Source organism: Bidens hawaiensis, unplaced genomic scaffold (assembly GCF_021521415.1).
Source record: "Bidens hawaiensis isolate Kalapana, Puna unplaced genomic scaffold, B.hawaiensis_p1.1 tig00014897_1, whole genome shotgun sequence".
Lineage (NCBI taxonomy): Eukaryota > Viridiplantae > Streptophyta > Magnoliopsida > Asterales > Asteraceae > Bidens > Bidens hawaiensis.
The window spans coordinates 454,627-474,231 of NW_027492317.1; the positions used below are offsets into that span (position 1 = coordinate 454,627).

The window sequence follows — 19,605 nt, forward strand, 5'->3', positions numbered from 1 at the left end:
CGTCTAAGCACACTTAACTCTTGAGTCATTCAATTCTTCATATTCAATGTCACACACTCACACTCAATAAGAATATAAGATGATATAGAATTTGTTGTTTAGGAAATCTATGAATAATAAATGTAGGTTTCGTGTCTTTTCAATCTGATATCCTGAACAACTTTGTGAATCGTGTAGTCGTTTTCAGATTAAAATATTTCGCCTATACACGATAATCATAATCAGATAAGATAAAAAGTTCTTCAAAGAACGAGAATTTCTGTTATGTGCAAAATTGAGGATTAATTTGATGTGTTTTGTTCAAACCAAATGATTCCTTTATATACGGGTTGAAGCATCATAATGAATCGTTGCAACTCTTCACGAAAAGGCATAACATGTTATAGTTATAAGCGCTACAAATACACCACAACTTGCATTCTCCAGGACTTAAACCCCTAACCTTTTGGCTGTGAGACACACACATTAACCACCGGATATCCCTTCAGGACGTAAAGAACCATCTGATCGCATAGTTATAACTGATCAGATGTCGCCGCTATTTATCAGCTGTTACCACCAATGGTCAGTTGTTAATTCGACTAGTCAGTGGTCCAGTATATTAAATTTGTCCAATATTCGCATATAGTAACATGTGACACCAAAAATTACTAGAAACCGTGTTGTGATAATATTATTTATTACCCACAAGGTTTTTGTTATTAATGGAAACATTTGGTTACTCTTAGCCCATAGGTATTGGCTGCCTTTACAGAATAATATTATTCCAGAATAGATATAACAAAAGAAAACATTTCTTGCAGAAGATTTATGTAATGGCTTCCTCCATATGTTATATGCTTCTTGTTCTTGTGATCATATCTTCAGCGGCTAAATCAGACATCGATATTCCTTACTTCGGTAAGCCCTTCCTCGAAATATTGATGAAACTGATAGCATCTTATGTTTGTGTCTGTTTTTGTTCATGAACAGATAATCTTTGTGATGAAGTCATCTGTGGAAGAGGAAACTGCTCAACTGATCTTGCTAAACCGTTTAACTTCGTTTGCAAGTGCGAGCCTGGATGGCGAAGAACTCTAGTTTCTGACTTGGAAGATGATCTTCCGTTCCTTCCTTGCGTCATGCCCGACTGTAACATCACATTCAACCTTATAAACAAACTAGCTATATAATATATATATGCATTTGTTACATCTACTTAATTTACACTGTTGTTTTCTTAGGTACCATCGACTACTCGTGCATGCCACCTCCTCCTAAGATTCCTGCCATCCCTGATAATATATCTGTCTTCGATAGTAAACATCATATAATACTTTTCTTGAACTTTAGCATAATATTTTATTGTTAGTTTATTAAGGTGTTGTAATTATTATTCAGCTTGTTACTGGACATACTGCGGAGAAGGTACATGCAATAACAAGGATGCAACGTATATGCATACGTGCGACTGCAAACCTGGATACACCAATGTCCTAAACATCTCCTATTTTCCATGCTTTAGTGACTGTACGATTAATCATTGATTCTTGACTTAATATAAATCATACTCGGATCTTTACATAAAAAGTTTGGATTTTGAAACAGGTGCTATTGGAACTGATTGCGGTAGACTTGAAGTACGGTCACCAGACACGACAAAGACGACTCCTCCCGGTGATGATAGTCAAAATGATAGCAGTCAAGGTGAGACAGCACCTTCAGCAACCAGTCAAGGTTTGACTGATTAATTTATTTAACCAGAAAAAGATTTCATGTGAACTGTAAAGTGTAAACTATAGATTATAAAAAGTCAACCTGTTTTTGTTGACTTTGATTTTTGATTTTTGTAGGTATCAGGTTTCTTTCTGGAGGCTTCACTTGTATTGGAGTCATAGTGATGTCTTTAGCCATGGCTGTATGGAAATAGGAAACATGAAACATGTTTGGGTTGTTCATTATTTTGTTTTGAGAGGTATTCATGATGTTTTGGTTGATATACATTATACATATACACACACACCATGTTATTTATTGATGATGTTTTGTGTATAAAAATAAGATATATTGCATACTAAAATAAGGTATCATATCAAAAGTGTACACCAGCTTGTACGTCACATCATATGGTTATATAATTTTTTTTGTCATATTATGAGTCATATGATGTCATATGACTCATATGACTAGTGAAAAAGGTCATAGGGCCAATAAGACTTTTGTGAATAGTCATATAAGTCATTTTTTCGGCCAAAACTATGCGGCCCGTATAGGTTGGCCTCCGCATGATTGGTATGACCTTTTTCATGATATCATAAGACCCATATGACCTTCAAAGCAGCACGATTGTGTATAGATATGTTTTCTCTAATGGTAGAGGCCACGAGACAGATGGAACATATTGATTGGATGAATAATTGGAATTAAGATATATATTTATTTATAATGTGATGACTTTAGGAGGCGTAGTAGGTTTACTTCTAAGGGTCCAAACAAATGCCTACATAGCCTTCATTCTTTTTCTTTAACATTGCTTGTAATATAATAACCACACGAGTCACATTATCAAGAAATACAATTAGTAAACATGGTATAAAACTAACTAGACTACTTTCCATAAAGTATAATATTATATGAAAAATGATATTTTAGTTGATTATTTAAAAATAAATGTGTAATTATTTAAAGGAGAGAACATGATGCTAATACTCATAAATCCTCCTTATATAAATCCTCGATAATTTACTTATTCACAAAAACAAATTATTTTGAAAAGAACAAACCCAACTCCCAAAAATTGTAAAATATCACCTGTACAATGATACACATATATAATCTTTCCTAATTGTTTGATCATCCTGCATATACTTCTTGGGACTCCTCAGGAAGTTGACCAGTGGTTCAAAAGTGATTCCACAGTCAACCTTCGTGTTGCACTAAGCATCGAGATGAAAAACCGACAACCATCAATTTTGTATTCCTCCAATGGGTCCCTATGCCCAAAACTCCTCACATTCACCTACATCAAATTAACCATTTGTCTGTTAAAAACTTCCAAGTCAATCGCAAAACTGAAATAATACAGAAGTACAATGTTCAAAGTCTATTTAAGCATGTGCATAGCTGACTTTACAGCTAAGTGACAAGCATGATGTTTGAGGATCTAATATAATCGTTTTTCAATGATTATAACGAGGAAAAATGAGTAATCAAACATGAAACTTTTTGGAATCTAATTTATGATAATGTTCATACCGCTGAATTTAGTCTGTTCATGTTGACAAGATGATCCCTCCAGAAACTATCTAGGGATTGCACAAGAACCGTTCTCTGTATTCAAGTTTGAAAATTAAATATATTATTAAAAGAATAAAGAAATAAAAATCAAATATTGTTAGCATTAGATTTATATTACGTCGACTTCTTTCACGTATTCTTCAGTATAACCAGACTCTTGAACAGCATTCATATATGAAGTAATTAACAAATCACCAAGGTACTTGCGCAGAAGATTAACAGTAACTCGATATCTTCCATCTCTACAATTAACATCCCAAGTAAATAGGTCAAAACTGCCTCCTAATTCATATTATTATAATATAAAAATGAAACCAAATTCATAAAAAACGTTTATTGTACACACTTGAGTGAATCATCAGAGCATATGGCCAGCCAGCGTTTCAGTGAAGAAGCCTTCTTACGGATACCTCTAAAAGCATTTGGAGGTTGAGGTAAATTGGAAAACTTGAAGTCGTTAATATGTACATCACTTGTTTCATGAGCATTAACAAGTGAACGCAATAAAGATTCCACTGTAATTCCTGTACATGATTCTGAAGAAACCACAGATATGATTTATTCCAAAATTTTAATAAAGAGTAAATCAAAATTAAAACTGAAAACAAAACTCACCATCTAAAATCTTCCAAGAAATTGCAAAGAAATCCTTTAAGAGTTTGTGTAAGTTCCAATTGTTTGGATGCTATTGAATGTATATATTATGGAGATCAGAACTATCAGGTGAGTAGAACTTGAACATAAGGTAAAGATAATTTAGTTAATAATACCTTTAATGGATTAACATTTGCCAAAACAATTTCATCTACAACTGCTTGCATGTACCTAATGCAAAAAATATTTAGATTGACAAAGTAACACAAAAGAATCACAGGATTTTATGAAATATGTATATACTAGTTGTTTTAAGGTCTACTTTTTTGCATTAACAATTTCCAGGGAAATAAGGTGAAGAAAACACTCACTGGAATATGTGATGTGAACAACTCTCGGGATCACCAGTTATAATTAATTGACGAAGATCATAAACATGCTTCCTTTGCACCTGGAACCAGAATATTATATATTCAGTAATGCAACTCCAATGGCCACTCAAACATAACTAGAGTCTAGACATATTATTTTAACTGGGAAAACATAAAATATAATAATTAAAAATCATCACCAAAGACCTAGTTTAATAGATGACTAAAAATAAGAACAAACTACATGTACGTGATGGCATATACTATAGAGTATGTGTGTACCTCTAACACTTCATCAAACTCTACAAGGCTCTTTCTTATATTGAAGAAATACTTTTCTGCAGAAACTTGGAGAGACAGAAGCTGAAATTTGAAATAAATTGAATTAACAGTTAATGTTAAAACGAATAAACATCAAGCAAGTTAACAATTACAGGAATATAATACACACATCAACATAATATAATTATCATATAATGAATTAAATCACACCTGTCTAACAATTGCATCACCTTCAATTGGCACATCCTCATCATTTGTGATCCTTGATATCAGATTCACAGCCCACTCAGTGTCGAAGTTGAACTTTTGAAACATTTCATCCTGCAAACTGTAACATTGATAAATGAATATCAAGAAGCAAAAGAAAGATGAAAACACATTGTATAGAAATTAACAATGAAGCATCAAGTCAACTATTTGACTTGAAGCTTACCTAACCATGAACCGTGTTGATCCAGGATCTCCTTGTCTTCCTGCTCTGCCACGAAGCTGTGCAAGGCACAAAAAACATATATAAAGTGGTTATCGAGTTAATAATTATTTATGTAAGAATAGAAATCACAAATCCTGAAAAGGTCAAGGTTGCTGACTTACCTGATTATCAATTCTTCTAGACTCGTGCAAAGATGTGCCAATCACGTGTAGCCCACCAAGTCGTTTGACTTCTAGCCCTTCATTGTAACAGTGAGCTTCACAGTCTTTTAAAACTGACACATAAGCAAGTGCAATGCTAGGACCAAGAGGGTACATCTCTGACTGTTCCTCCACAAGTCTTTCCAGCTCATCTAAACCCACGGATTGACTCATCTCAATTGACTCAGAAATTACAGATTTAGCCTTCTCATATGTCCAACTCTTGTTCTCACTTTTGGACACATATTTGGCTACAGTAATAAAACAGTATCAAGAATATTAACATGTGTAATCACAAGAAATTTATAGATTGACAAAATGAAGTCAAAGATCAAAGCCTACCCATTAGAGCAGTCTTAGCTAGCAAACCTAATGATGATGGTCCGATTTTCATTTTTGATAATACGTTTTGTGACATTGTGTCTGCAGAGTCTATATCTGGAGTTTCGTGACTCAGATGTGAAAGTATGCTGTCCTCTATAACTTCTTTTGCAAGCATCTAAAATAAACATAAATCGCATGTTGTTCAGAGTCTTTGTTACTTGGAACACAAGTAACGTACATAAGAGACTGAAAAAGTCAACACACCTTTGGATTGCCTCCCAATATAATGTCCGTACCCCTACCAGCCATATTTGTAGATATGGTGATGGCATATTTTCGTCCTGCTTGGGCCACAGTTTGGGCCTCTCTTGCAGCATACTGAAAGAAAAATATAAAATCAAATATAAATTTTAAGAATGTAAATCAGTCCCACAAAAGTAAGAATTTTATAAACCTTTGGTCGTGCATTGAGAACATTGTGAGGGATCCTGCTTTCCCTTAACAGATAAGACAAATACTCTGAATTTTCAACACTACATTCACAAAAAGAAGCATCTTCAAAATGAATAAACCAAAAAAATACACAAATGAAGGATGAAATTATGAGATAAATCGTAAGTACCTAGTGGTTCCAACTAAAACAGGGCGACCAGCTCTAAACATATTTATAATTTCTTCACGAACATATTCCCATTTACCACGAGCAGTCTATGTAATCAAAACAATTAAAAGCATGGATAACGACTTTTAATTAGAAGTATTTAATAGTGAGAGAAAAAATAGTGTCTTACTGCAAAAGCTTGAATTGGTAAATCATTACGAATATTTGGCATATTTGTGGGGACTTCAATAACAGGTGTCTGGAACATTTTCAAGAACTCCTTTTCCTGTAACAATGTAAATGAATAAGGGATCTAACAGACTAACAGTATATTGATATTAATGATCGAATGTAAATTCATAAAATGTCAAATACTTCAGTTTTTGCAGTCCCAGTCATCCCCGAGAGCTTTGGATACAGCTTAAACAGCGACTGGTATGTAATTTGCGCCACTATAACCGAATCTGCCTAAAAAACACAAGAGAATAAAGCTACCAAGAAGAATGATGATGATGTGGCACACACACAGGACCACTGATAAACATCACTATATACCTGGATTGGTAGACCTTCTTTGGCCTCCACAGCCTGATGAATCCCTTCTGACCATCTCCGTTTTTCTTCCACTCTCCCTGTCAACTTCAAAAGAAAAAAAGAAATATTTAAAATAAAGAAAATCGCTAAAAGTAACTTAATGCGAATCAAAGAAAACTAAGAGAAAGTAATGACACATAAATTGTGTTTTGTACCTCGTTTATTATGAGAGCCTTCCCATTTTTAACAATGTAGTGGACATCTTGCCGGTAAAACTCCTTGGCTTTCAAAGCATTCATGACGAATCTACAGTGTATAACAAGAGGTTGTAATTGAATGATAAACTTAATGGTTGCTACATGAGAAAAAAAATGAAATAATGTAAGTTACCTAGCCCAAGGATCATTCTCATCCCAAAGATCATTTGTTTCCAGAGCCATCTCAGCTAGGGTAATTCCTTCTTCAGTCAACTCCACTGAATTATCTTTAAGCTCTATTTTGTAATGCTGTGCAGTGAAATAAACAATGAAGCACAATGGATATTAATAGCTGAAAATAAAAAATTAAAAGAAATAGAAATAAGAAACTCTATTACAAGGCCACGCGTGAGAAGTTCAGCTACTTTGGCAGCAACCGGATAACGTGAAGCATCCTTACTAGCCTGAGATGCAGATCAAAGTTATATAAATAAATAGTAATACTAATAACAGTAATAATAAGTTACTACAACTTTAAAAGTTGGAACCAAAAGATACCTCGCCACTTATCAGCAACGGGTTTCTCCCCTCATCAATTAGGACAGAATCAACTTCATCAACTATTGCAAAATGAAACGGATTTGGCCTGATAAACAATGTGCTATTAGTCCTGGAGAAACTTAAATCAAATACGCTCTATGAAAAAATATAACAATACCATCTCATAACCAGTTGTCCGCTGCTACCAGCAAGATTGTCTCTCAGATAGTCAAAACCAAGTTCCTAAATAGTTAAAGTTACATCCATCAGAAAGTACAAGTGACAGATATTGCAGTAAAAACGACATAGTGATAGAGGGACTTACAGAATTATTGGTGTATGTAATATCACATCTATAATTAGACCTCCTTTCCTCAGATTTCATCCCTCTCTATATGTAGAAATATCAAAGCAAAGAGAAAGCTTTTAGTAGTTTATGCCTTTATGAGCGTTATTAAGTATGGGCATCTGGCTTAATAACTTACTTGAATAAGACCAACAGAAAGACCTAGAAAGCGATGAACACGACCCATCCACTCAGCATCACGTTGAGCAAGATAGTCATTAACAGTAACCACTGTAAATCAATAGATTATGGCAATCATTGTTATGTTGTGGTCTCCGATCCATCATGGGTCGGGTCCGGTTTAGACGAATAGACAGAATTAGGAGATTAAGCTGTTTGAGTTTTGGCCAAGCCCAAAAGCTCTAATCAGGCCCAGTTTAGTTAAAGGGTTAAACCCTAATTGTCTAGTCTATATATTCTCTCCTGTACTTGTAAGTTTGTATCACTCAATAATAAGAAAACCCTAGTTATCGACAGTGGACGTAGGTCATACACCGTGACCGAACCACTTAAATCCTTGTGTCTCTTTCGTTTATTCTTTCGGTTTTACTATTGTATTCGTGTTTGTGTGACTCCGAACCTAACAATTGGCATCAGAGCCTGGTTCTCGATTATACACACAGTTCCGCCGCCGCTGCTCCGCTGCTACAGTACGCCACCGCTACAGTACCGCCGCCGCCGCTATAGTACCGCGCCGCCGCTACAGTACCGCCGCCGCTGCTACAGTTCCGCCGCCGCTGATTAGGGTTCCGCAGCTGCTGGTTCGTTTTTTCTGATCAGTTTCCAGTCCTTTTATTCCTTGGGTAATTTGGTTGTTTGCTGTAATCAAAACTCAGTTTGGATAATGGCTGAGGACGGAAAGATCAAGATTGAGAAGTTTGATGGTCAGGATTTTGGATGGTGGAAAATGCAAATTGAGGATTTGCTATGTCATAAAGACTTAATGGAAGCACTAGAAGAGAGGAAACCGGAAATTATGAAAGATGATGAGTGGAAGGTACTTGACAGAAAAGCCATAGCTGTTATTAGACTCTCACTAGCTAAGAATGTGGCATTCAATATTGTAAATGAAACTACCACGTATGGTCTTATGAAAGCCTTGTCAAATATGTATGAAAAGCCTTCTGCATCAAACAAGGTATTTCTGATTAGACAGCTAGTTAACACCAGAATGAAGGAAGGGGCATCTGTTACCTCTCATGTTAATGACTTCAACACTATTATTTCTCGTTTGTCTTCTGTTGATATCAAGTTTGATGATGAAGTTCAAGCGTTACTCTTGTTATCCTCGTTACCCGAAAGTTGGTCAGGGACTGTTACTGCAGTTAGTAGTTCTTCTGGGAATACTAAGCTTACTTTTGAAGGAGTCCGGGATTTGATTTTAGGGGAGGACATAAGAAGAAGGAATTCTGGTGAGACATCTAGTTCTATATTGAGCACCGAAGGGAGAGGTAGGAGAAGAGAGAAAGGTAATGGCAGGGGTAGGTCAAAGTCTAGAAGAAGAAGTCAGTCAAAGCCCAGAAAAGACATTGAGTGTTGGAACTGCAAAGAAATGGGGCATTTCAGAAACCAATGCCCTAACCCCTCAATTTCAAAAGAAAAGAAAGAATCTAAGAAGGAAGTTAATCTGGCCACCGGTTCAGATGATTCAGAAGGTTCAGAAGAGACTCTTATCTGCTGTGTTGAAGAATCAACAGATTCATGGATTATGGATTCTGGTGCATCTTTTCATGCCACTTATAGCACGAAGAAGATGAAGAATCTCCGAACAGGTAATTTTGGTAAAGTTCGTTTGGCTAATAATCATGCTGTTGATATCACGGGGATGGGGGATATTGAACTAAAAACTTCATTGGGCACCTCATGGACTCTAAAGGATGTTCGGGTCGTTCCTAGCCTTAGAAGAAAGCTAATTTCTGTTGGGCAGTTAGATGACCAAGGATATGATGTTATATTTGGTGGGGGTAAATGGAAAGTTGTGAAAGGGAATCTTGTGATCGCCAGAGGTAAAAAGAAGGGCACTTTATACATGGTTGAAATTCCAGCTGATGGGGTAAATGCAGTGACCAGTGGACCGAGTCAGTCTAGTCTGTGGCACCAACGACTCGGCCACATGAGTGAAAAAGGGATGAAAATGCTCGTTGCTAGAGGAAAAATTCCAGAACTGAAGAAGGTTGAATCTGAATTTTGTGAACCATGTGTTTTCGGTAAAAAGAAGAAAGTATCTTTTGTGAAGACCGGAAAACAACCGAAAGCTCAGAAATTGGAGCTTATTCACTCTGATGTCTATGGACCAACTTCAGTCTCTTCTTTGGGAGGATCGCACTATTATGTCACCTTCATTGATGATTCGACACGCAAGGTATGGGTTTACTTTCTTAAAAATAAATCTGACGTTTTTGATACTTTTAAGAAATGGAAAACTGCTGTTGAATTGGAAACTGATTTGAAGGTGAAATGCTTGAAGTCGGATAACGGTGGTGAATACGTTAGCAAAGAATTCCGTGATTATTGTGAAGAATATGGTATTCGGATGATCTTTACAGTCCCTGGCACTCCTCAACAAAATGGAGTGGCAGAACAAATGAACAGGACGTTAAATGAAAGGGCAAGAAGTATGAGACTTAATGTCGGGCTTCCAAAGACGTTCTGGGCAGATGCAGTTAACACTGCAGCTTATTTAATTAACCGGGGATTGTCAGTACCGTTGGGTTTCAAGACACCAGAAGAAGAGTGGAAAGGTAAAGCTGCAGATTATAAGCATTTGAAAGTCTTTGGGTGTAGCGCTTATGATCTAGTGAAAAATGACAAGCTTGATGCTAAAGCTAAAAAATATGTTTTCATTGGATATGGGTCAAACGAAATGGGCTACAGGCTTTGGGATTTAGAAAGCAGAAAAGTAGTCAGAACAAGCATGCAACTTTTAATGAGGCTGAGTTATACAAAGATAGAAACACTTCAAAATCAAGGGTTCAGAAAGAGCAGGTTGAATATGAAATTGATGCTCAGAAAAAGACAGTTGAGTCAGCTACCGAACCCGAGACAGAAACTGAAGAAACCACAGTTCCTGAATTTGAAGATGATGATATTGGTGGAAATGAAGAGTCAGAGGGAGTCTCTGACAGTGGGAGTTCAGAGTCTGAGGATGAACAGTCTCCACAAGAACCTGACCCGCCTCAGCACTGGGTTAGGAGGTCCACCAGAGTTTCTAAACAGCCGGTACGTTACAAACCTTCAGTTAATTATCTCCTTTTAACTGAAAATGGTGAGCCAGAGAGTTATTATGAAGCACTTAAGTTGAAAGATTCGCTCCAGTGGGAGCATGCTATGAAGGAGGAGATGAACTCTTTGAGTAAAAACCAGACATGGGTTTTAACCAAATTTCCACCAGATAAAAGAGTTCTACAGAATAAATGGGTCTATAGAGTCAAGGAAGAACATGATGGGTCTAAAGATACAAAGCTCGTTTAGTGGTCAAGGGTTTCCAGCAAAAGAAGGGAATTGATTATAATGAAATATTCTCTCCAGTTGTGAAGATGACCACCATCAGATTGATCTTAAGTATTGTTGCTGCAGAAAATTTACATCTAGAGCAATTAGATGTTAAGACAGCATTTTTACATGGTGATCTTGACGAGGAGATCTATATGGCACAACATGAGGGATTTCAGGTTGCCGGGAAAGAAAAATGGGTCTGCAAATTGAAGAAAAGCTTGTATGGTCTGAAGCAGGCACCTAGGCAATGGTACCTAAAGTTTGATGATTTTATGGTGAGAACTGGGTACAAGAAATGTGAGGCCGACCATTGCTGCTACTTAAAGAAGTTTAAAGGCTCATATATCATTCTACTTCTTTATGTAGATGATATGTTAATTGCAGGATCTGATATGAAGGAGATTCGCAAGTTGAAGAAACAGTTGTCTGATGAATTTGAGATGAAAGATCTTGGTCCAGCCAAACAGATTTTGGGGATGAGTATATCCAGAAAGAAAGATGGCTCCATAACACTATCTCAAGAGAAATACATAGGGAAAGTGTTAGAAAGATTCAGGATAAATGATGAGAAGACTAAACCGAGAAACACACCTCTGGGAAGTCATTTCAAACTTACCAAAGACCAGTCTCCCAGAACAGAGGAAGAAAGAACAGAGATGGCTAAAGTTCCGTATGCATCTGCTATTGGCAGTCTCATGTACGCCATGGTTTGTACACGGCCAGACATTGCTCATGCTGTCGGGGTAGTTAGTCGTTTTATGTCGGATCCGGGAAAGGAACATTGGGAAGCGGTGAAATGGTTACTCAGATACTTAAAGGGTACTTCCAGTTTGGGGTTATGTTTTAAGGGGAAGGATACAATTCTCAGGGGTTATTCAGATGCTGATCTGGGTGGATGTAAGAAGACGTTTAAAAGCACTACTGGTTATGTTTTCACAGTTGGGGGAACAGCAGTATGTTGGATGTCCAGACTTCAGAAAAGTGTTGCTTTATCAACCACTGAGGCAGAATATATGGCAGCAGCCGAAGCAAGTAAAGAATTAGTATGGTTGAGAACTTTTCTTGAAGAGTTGGGAAAGAAACAGGCAGAGTTCTTCTTATATTTTGACAATGAGAGTGCAGTGAAACTTGCGAAGAATCCAGTCTATCATTTGAAGACTAAGCACATCGGGAGGAGATATCACTTTGTCAGAGATTTGATCAGTGATGGTGTTTTCAGTTTGAAAAATATCTCAGGTGCTAAGAATCCAGCAGATATGTTCACCAAGCCGGTGATGCTGGATAAGCTGAAGCTGTGCAGAGCTTCAGCAGGCCTTCAGGAATAATGTTGAGAAGGCGAAGGGTAACTAGGAGGTGCAAAACCAGATGGGTTTTATTTTACATGTACAAGGCAATGCAGGTGAAGACATTTTACGTCTCCAAATGGGAGCAGGTTGAAATGTTTGACGCATCCAAGTGGTGGTTTAGAGAAGATGTCTCGAAGCCCAAGTGGGAGATTGTTATGTTGTGGTCTCCGATCCATCATGGGTCGGGGTCCGGTTTAGACGAATAGACAGAATTAGGAGATTAAGCTGTTTGAGTTTTGGCCAAGCCCAAAAGCTCTAATCAGGCCCAGTTTAGTTAAAGGGTTAAACCCTAATTGTCTAGTCTATATATTCTCTCCTGTACTTGTAAGTTTGTATCACTCAATAATAAGAAAACCCTAGTTATCGACAGTGGACGTAGGTCATACACCGTGACCGAACCACTTAAATCCTTGTGTCTCTTTCGTTTATTCTTTCGGTTTTACTATTGTATTCGTGTTTGTGTGTGACTCCGAACCTAACAATCATGCTACAGCAAATTTAAAGTACAAGAAAAACAAGTGTTGAACACATACCATGAACACCCTCGCCAGTCAAGGCATTAAGATATGCAGCCAACGTTGAAACTAATGTTTTTCCCTCTCCAGTTTTCATCTCGGCAATAGACCCGTCATGAAGCACCGCCCCACCAATAATCTAACAATTGCAAGACCAAACTCCAATCAAATTCATAAACCAAAATAAGCATTCCATTACATAAATAGAGTCATTGAACTTTATCTAAAGATAATCAAGTTAACAAATTCCAAACAGAGAGAGAGCGAGAGAGACCTGCACGTCAAAATGGCGCATACCAAGCTTCCTCTTGGCAGCTTCACGAACAACAGCAAATGCCTCTGTCGCATAATTAAGTAAAGTAAATACATATATTCAATCAATACATACAAAAAGAAACAAGCTTTAATGCCCTAAACATAAAAGAAGCTATTTAACAACCTGCTTGAATATCCGCAAGTGTCTCTCCTTTTGCCACGCGTCGTCGGAACTCAGCAGTTTTTGCAGTTAGCTAATTCACCATTAAAAAAAGTTATACACTTGATATAACAAAAGACATAATTCAATGAAAAAAAAATGAAAACAGTCGAACCTGTTCATCAGAAAGCTTCTGAATTTGCGGCTCAAAGGAATTAACCAACCCCACAAGCCGATAATAATCCCGAACAACCCAGTAATTCAAACTCGTAAAATCGGCCCATGTTTTCGTAACCCGGCCAACATTTTCCTTCAAAAACATTAAACAGCATTTCATCGAACAGTTGGTGGGTATATGGGTATTTAACCAATTTCAAACGAGAAAACATAGAATAAAAAGAGGGGTAACGCCGTGAGTGTACCTTAAGAGATGCAGTGATTGTAGAATTAAACCGATGGCGTCTTGTACGGAAAGAAAGAAGTGGAAAAGAAGTGGTGGGTAGTGTACAGAAGAAGAAGTTAACTGGTGAATTGAAGCGTTGATGGTTTGTGTTTAAGGTGAAGATAGATGGGTTTGAGAATGTAGATGAGAAAGCCGCCATGTTGCCGCCGTGACCGGAGTTTGGTTCACTGAGCGCCGAGTATTATGAATATTATTATTATTACCTGATTCTATATTGTATCGGCGACGTTGGGTGAATGAGGGTGACGGTCGGCTAAGCGTATGTGTTTTAGAAGTTACTAAAATAAAGAGATTATTATGATCCAATTTGTTAGTTATTACGGTCATGGTATGTATTAATGTTAAATTTGTTCAGTTTTGGACTCTTACCAATTAAAACACGCTAATTTTTGTTTTACATATTACAATATGGGTGTTAGTGTTAGTGTTGGTGTTACCAAAATCGAAAAGTAATATTTTCTTAACTCCCTTAAAATTTAGGTTCGATTTTGACCCGCACTCCTGCTACATAAAAAATGCCGAAAAATCGACGATTAAACGGTAATGATTTACCGAGAAGTTGAGAAGTAGGAGGATCGGATCTTGGCGAAGAACTTAAAAATTCATGGATAGATCGGGTTGACAGTGGTGGGGGCGGTGGTGGAGATTAGTGTTGACTTGGGTACATCGGTGGTGGTAGATGGCGACGGAGATGGTGGTGCGATGGTGACGAAGATGGTGGTGCTCGAGTATTCAAGGAAGAGTAAGTTGATGTGAGAAAGAAAGGTAAATGATTAGGAAGATGAATGAAGAAGGGAAGAAAATGAAAAATTGTGAAGCAAAGGGGTCTAAAATGCCCACTAAGAATCGGGAAAGTACTCAGGTGTTTAAACCCGGATACCAGAAAGAGAGAATTGTATTAGCCCGTATTTAATTACGAAAAGACGAAAATACCCCTAAATTTAACGGTTGCTAACATGTCCAACTGGCGGAAGGACTGAGAATGTGCCCGCCGAAAAAAGCCAAGGGTGTAAATCGATTCGTTTGAGAATTAGACCGGCAAAGTGGGTCCGCCCATTAAGCACACAGGGGTTCAAATCATAATTTTCTATTTAAAATTTGATATTATGACATTAACTTCGCATAGTGTTTGAACACACACTACGCATGAGGTACTATCGTACTAGTAGAGACTACAGAGGGAGAGGAAGACTAGCTACAACATACCCCTAGGAACTTTGATGTAAACTACTAGGTACATAAAATGTAGCCTTTTACACAGCAACTTATGATGCAGTTGATCTGTTATGTTAGCTAAATATGTTGAAGTTGGTCATATAAACAGTAGTAAAAGTGCATGTAGGAGATGTAGGACAGACATAGCCAAGAAAGACACAATAAATATTTTGAAAAAACAAACTGCTACAATGAATATGACAGCGGTTGCTGTAAGAAGAGGAAAAAGGGGGGCAAAGTGACACATGTTGTAGCATAGGCGGTAAGCGTGTGACAATTTATACAGTGTAAGTTGTTGCATAGAGGGAAAGGAATATAAAGCAGATAGGGTGTTAACATGTATATCAAGCTAACCGATCACTCGTTGACCTATTTTAAACATGTGTGACGTTTGATTATAATGCGTCCTTGAAATAGAAATTAAAGTTGCAGACCCAAAGGAACAAACAAAACCATTAAACCACAGCAGGATGAGGTTCAATTGTGCATGAAATTTGTAAAATGAGTCCAATGCTTCGTTTAAGTGCACATTTCGAGACATAAAATAGCAACCAGTCGCGGTGAACATTTCACTTATTTTCTGCTATGGATTCTCCAACATCATCAATCTTCACTCGTCCATAATGTAGAAGAACCTACAAAATTCAAACACGAAAGGAAAAATTGTGTTACACAAGAAGTCGATAACTCAATATAACCTTTCTTCTAATTGTAGTTAAGTATCCAATTTGCAACTTGTGTTGCTGGAAACTACAAATAATAAGCATTAAGCAGAAGAACCATAAATGGTTCATTTCAGTATCTCCCAGTCAAATTCTGGTATACAGCATTTGGCTTATATATAAATTTTAAATTATATAATCAAAGGTTGGAAGACTTAGTGACCATTGACTAACAGATATGCTTTACTCATGATGGTTAATTAAGCATTAACTATAAAAAACTGGTGAGAGGACATTTAAAATCATTACTGGTGAATTTTTTAGCACAGGAAAAGTTTGGTCGTGCCAATTTTACAACAAAGCAAGCACAATACACAATCACTCATTTTGATTGGAAATTGGAGTCCTCTAGACACAAGGAAACATAAAAAAGATGACATTATTTGAGTTCCAAGCTGAATTATCAAATACAGCATTTGCATGTAGTATTATTATAACGATCAACATACTGCAGATTGATTTGTGTAGCATGCCAAAACTGCCCAAAAGTACAGATCAAATTGCTGTACTCTCGTAACAGGAAAGATTTCTCACGGTAGGTGGTCAGGCCAAAAGACCAAAAGGTTGGACAATAACTTTTATGAATTTTTAACATGTGATAAAACGGGTCTGGATTCCAAATCAAATTGATGGTTTTATGAACGAGTTAATGGTCATGCAACTAGTTTTGAAACAATGTGGTGTGTGCCTTTGACAACATCTTTTGAAGCGAAACAAAGAACCATGATTCTGTATGACATTAGAATGACGCAATTTTGGGCCCACGAACTCAAGAATGAGAAAGAAGGAATACAAGGAAAGGCATAAGAAACAAATATTAATGAGAACATAGATAAATGCCAGCCTAAAAATAAAGTTTACAATTGTTTAGCACCTGGCGATTGTCACACATTAGCGATGAGTAACGTTAGTGCCAAATAGCATGTCTGATTATAACTTTTCAAAAAGGATGGGTTGTATAATGCACCTCTAATTTGCTGTTTCCGTGTAAATGACAACAGAACTTATATAAGCAATTAACAATTAAGCATTTATGAAACTAAATTTTTGTTCTCAATAATTTAGAAGTGCTAAGTGTAGATGATAACATATTGTATAACAAAACTATAACAAAAAACCAATGATAGACAATGAAATAAATATAAAAAAAAAAACAGAAAAGAAAAAAGACTGGTAACCAGAATTAGAACTCAGGTCATACAAGGTCTTCTTGTCATAATGAGTGTGTACATCTTATGAATTGTTCAAATATAGCCAAAGAAACAATACAAAACAGAAATACTTATGAAGTTTGCAGCAAAAATTCAAAAGAGCAGTGTCTTACTGGATAATTAGATTGAATGAAAAGCAGCTCGTTTGTGTCCGATTTCACCACCATCTAAAATGAGCATAACTCCTGTTGGTGGAAGCAAGTCCATGAAGAACCTCCCTCTTCTTACGTGCAGATCCCCTCTTCTTATAAGCATCCATAATCTCAGCAAACAAACATTCCTCCAACTTCGAGCTATGATTACTTCGCCTTTTATTCGCCGCATCAAGAATCCAACGAACAGCTAGAGTTTGCTGACGGTCCTTATCCACAACCCCAGGAACATCATAAATATTCCCAGCAATTCTCACTTTCGCCACCTCACATATCGGCTTCACATTCTCCAAAGCATCAGATATAAGCTGGATCCCATCGCGGTCAGTACGAGCTAAACGATGCAGCGTTTCATGAAATATAGCTCGGACCCTAGTCTTTTTACCTTGCCTCATGCGAAAATTGACCAATTTGTGGATCAACTGTTTTTTCTCGCCGTCTAATCCTCCCATATAGTTAAGAATCTCTGAGCCAGTGTAAACTGTTTTCGAACTCGCGGTTGAATAATGTTGCAACAGAAGTGGTGCGATAGCCAAACCCGAACCCGAACCTTGAAGCTCTCCTACAATTCCATTAAACCGCCTACCGGCAACTCGAATCATCTTTCCTAAACCTAAACTAATCTGTGTGATTTACTACTGTACTTAATTGTAAGATAAGATATGAGAACCTGCAATCAGCAAAAATAAACCCTAAATAAAACTGATAAATAAGCCTAGTGAGAACATATACATACATATATATATATATATACACAGACACATAATGTTTACAATTGACGCATAAATCAAATACAAATTAAAACCGGCGAAATGACGTACCTGAGCTCAAATCGGAACCCTAGCAGATCGGCGGAGGAGTAAAAGGGTTTAGACGACATTCATTACAAGGCTTTTGATTATTATTTTCTAAAAGACAATTTTGCCCTTTTCTATTTTATCTGTATTTTGCGGAGCTGTGTTGAAGCGTGTAAGGTTCGGTTTTGACGACTTGTACATTAACATTGGAGTCATTGGCCCCGTTATTTTGTATAAAATTCACATCGTCAATTTGGTTTCTGAAAAAACTCATATCGAAACTTTGGTATGCTTGTAGAGTTTGTAATGATATTGAATTGGTTGTTAGTTACTAATAATAATAATAACAGATAATAAACTTGCATTGTTAGTACTGAGCTTGAATTGATTGTTCGACTTTTTTAACTTATTTTACTAATATTATTGATGTAAGTTGTAATTAACTCATAGGCTACGCGATGTAAACAATATAAGTTAAAATTCTACACATGTTTAAGTACCCTTACAAATTAAACCATATATGAACGAATTAGTTTGATCAATTTAAATACATAATATATGCATTTATCTGTAAAAGTACACAAATTATTTGAAAAAAAAAATAGACATTGATAAAAAGAAACCTTATCATTTTTTTCAAAATTTTACCATAAAGTAAGACAAATTTGTTAACTGTGAATATAGTAGAATTATATTCAAATAAAAACCTTTTGAGATGTGTTGAAATTACTGTGTTTAACATTGAATCCGGTTTTTAAAGGTTCATTAGGATTTCAATAAGGATGCAACAATATTTTTAACACGTTATAATTTCTGAACGTTGGAATTGATGGTGTGTGAGGAGTTCAGTAAGTGCATATGAGAATTATGTATCTTCACGCATAAACCTTTCTTTTGTTCATGTGCGTGTAATTCAAAACAAGTAGCGCCTCTTGGTGACTTCCTACACTTTTTAGACACAATGTCACTTGTAGCATAACTCCTTAAACAAAAACATACACATGACACATATGTTTGTGTGTTTGTGTTTAAAGGTGGGTTCATACCAAAAATGGTTTTAGACAATAAAGAGTGAAAAACAATGTGGGTGTTTCCAGTGGTGGATCCCATGAATTTTTTTCAGTGGGTTCACTATTCGGGTCGGTTTGACGGTTCGGGTCAATTCAATGGTTCGGCTCGGTTCGAACGTGTATTTGTGTGCTTACATGCATCAGTACTATAATTATTATACAATCACAAACCATTAGTTTTAGTCACATGTGTATTATAATGATGATGAATTATTGTTTTATCATACAAAAGAGTTAAAATCACTATAAATAAACTGCCGAGGGTAAGAATATCACAGAAAACTAGGATCTATACACGATTAAAAAGAGTTAAAATCATTAAAAACAAATTGCTTTGGGTGAGAATTGAACCTAGGTTCTTAGTTTAGGAAAGCAAGGTTTAACCACTAGGTCAAGGCTCTATTGTGAGTATGATTTCACTCACAATTTATATGTGGGTTCACTCTCATGTTTTATATAAGAGTTCTATATAAAATCTGAAACTCAATAGGTTCCCGTGAACCCGC

At 36.5% G+C, this 19,605-nt stretch overlaps 2 protein-coding genes and 1 pseudogene across 3 annotated transcripts; 1 reads left to right on the plus strand and 2 right to left on the minus strand.

The window, feature by feature from the left end:
* Positions 1 to 712: 712 nt before the first annotated feature.
* Positions 713 to 1,968, plus strand: LOC143547945 (uncharacterized). The gene is made up of 5 exons (XM_077039236.1): positions 713 to 900; positions 973 to 1,131; positions 1,224 to 1,298; positions 1,381 to 1,509; positions 1,588 to 1,968. Exons 1-5 carry the CDS (start codon positions 816 to 818, stop codon positions 1,728 to 1,730), a joined length of 591 nt encoding a protein of 196 aa, XP_076895351.1. The 5' UTR covers positions 713 to 815; the 3' UTR covers positions 1,731 to 1,968.
* A 745-nt stretch (positions 1,969 to 2,713) lies between these two features.
* LOC143547963 (protein translocase subunit SECA2, chloroplastic-like) lies at positions 2,714 to 14,120 on the minus strand. Its single transcript, XM_077039248.1, is given in 31 exon segments — positions 2,714 to 2,865; positions 2,867 to 2,998; positions 3,235 to 3,309; positions 3,395 to 3,518; positions 3,623 to 3,812; positions 3,892 to 3,961; positions 4,047 to 4,101; positions 4,242 to 4,321; positions 4,524 to 4,604; positions 4,734 to 4,851; positions 4,957 to 5,012; positions 5,118 to 5,407; positions 5,499 to 5,655; positions 5,745 to 5,858; positions 5,935 to 6,013; positions 6,103 to 6,188; positions 6,272 to 6,367; positions 6,457 to 6,549; positions 6,637 to 6,720; positions 6,831 to 6,921; positions 7,006 to 7,121; positions 7,211 to 7,276; positions 7,371 to 7,458; positions 7,531 to 7,595; positions 7,678 to 7,743; positions 7,838 to 7,929; positions 13,073 to 13,193; positions 13,329 to 13,393; positions 13,494 to 13,563; positions 13,645 to 13,779; positions 13,892 to 14,120. Coding segments are annotated over 31 exon segments (3,168 nt in total). The 5' UTR covers positions 14,072 to 14,120; the 3' UTR covers positions 2,714 to 2,832.
* Positions 14,121 to 15,558: 1,438 nt separating this feature from the next.
* LOC143547967 (small ribosomal subunit protein uS7m pseudogene) lies at positions 15,559 to 18,142 on the minus strand (annotated as a pseudogene). The gene is made up of 3 exons (XR_013137870.1): positions 18,054 to 18,142; positions 17,194 to 17,902; positions 15,559 to 15,782 (listed from the first exon to the last, which is right to left on the minus strand). The product of XR_013137870.1 is annotated as a small ribosomal subunit protein uS7m pseudogene (transcript).
* Between the last annotated feature and the right edge of the window lie 1,463 nt (positions 18,143 to 19,605).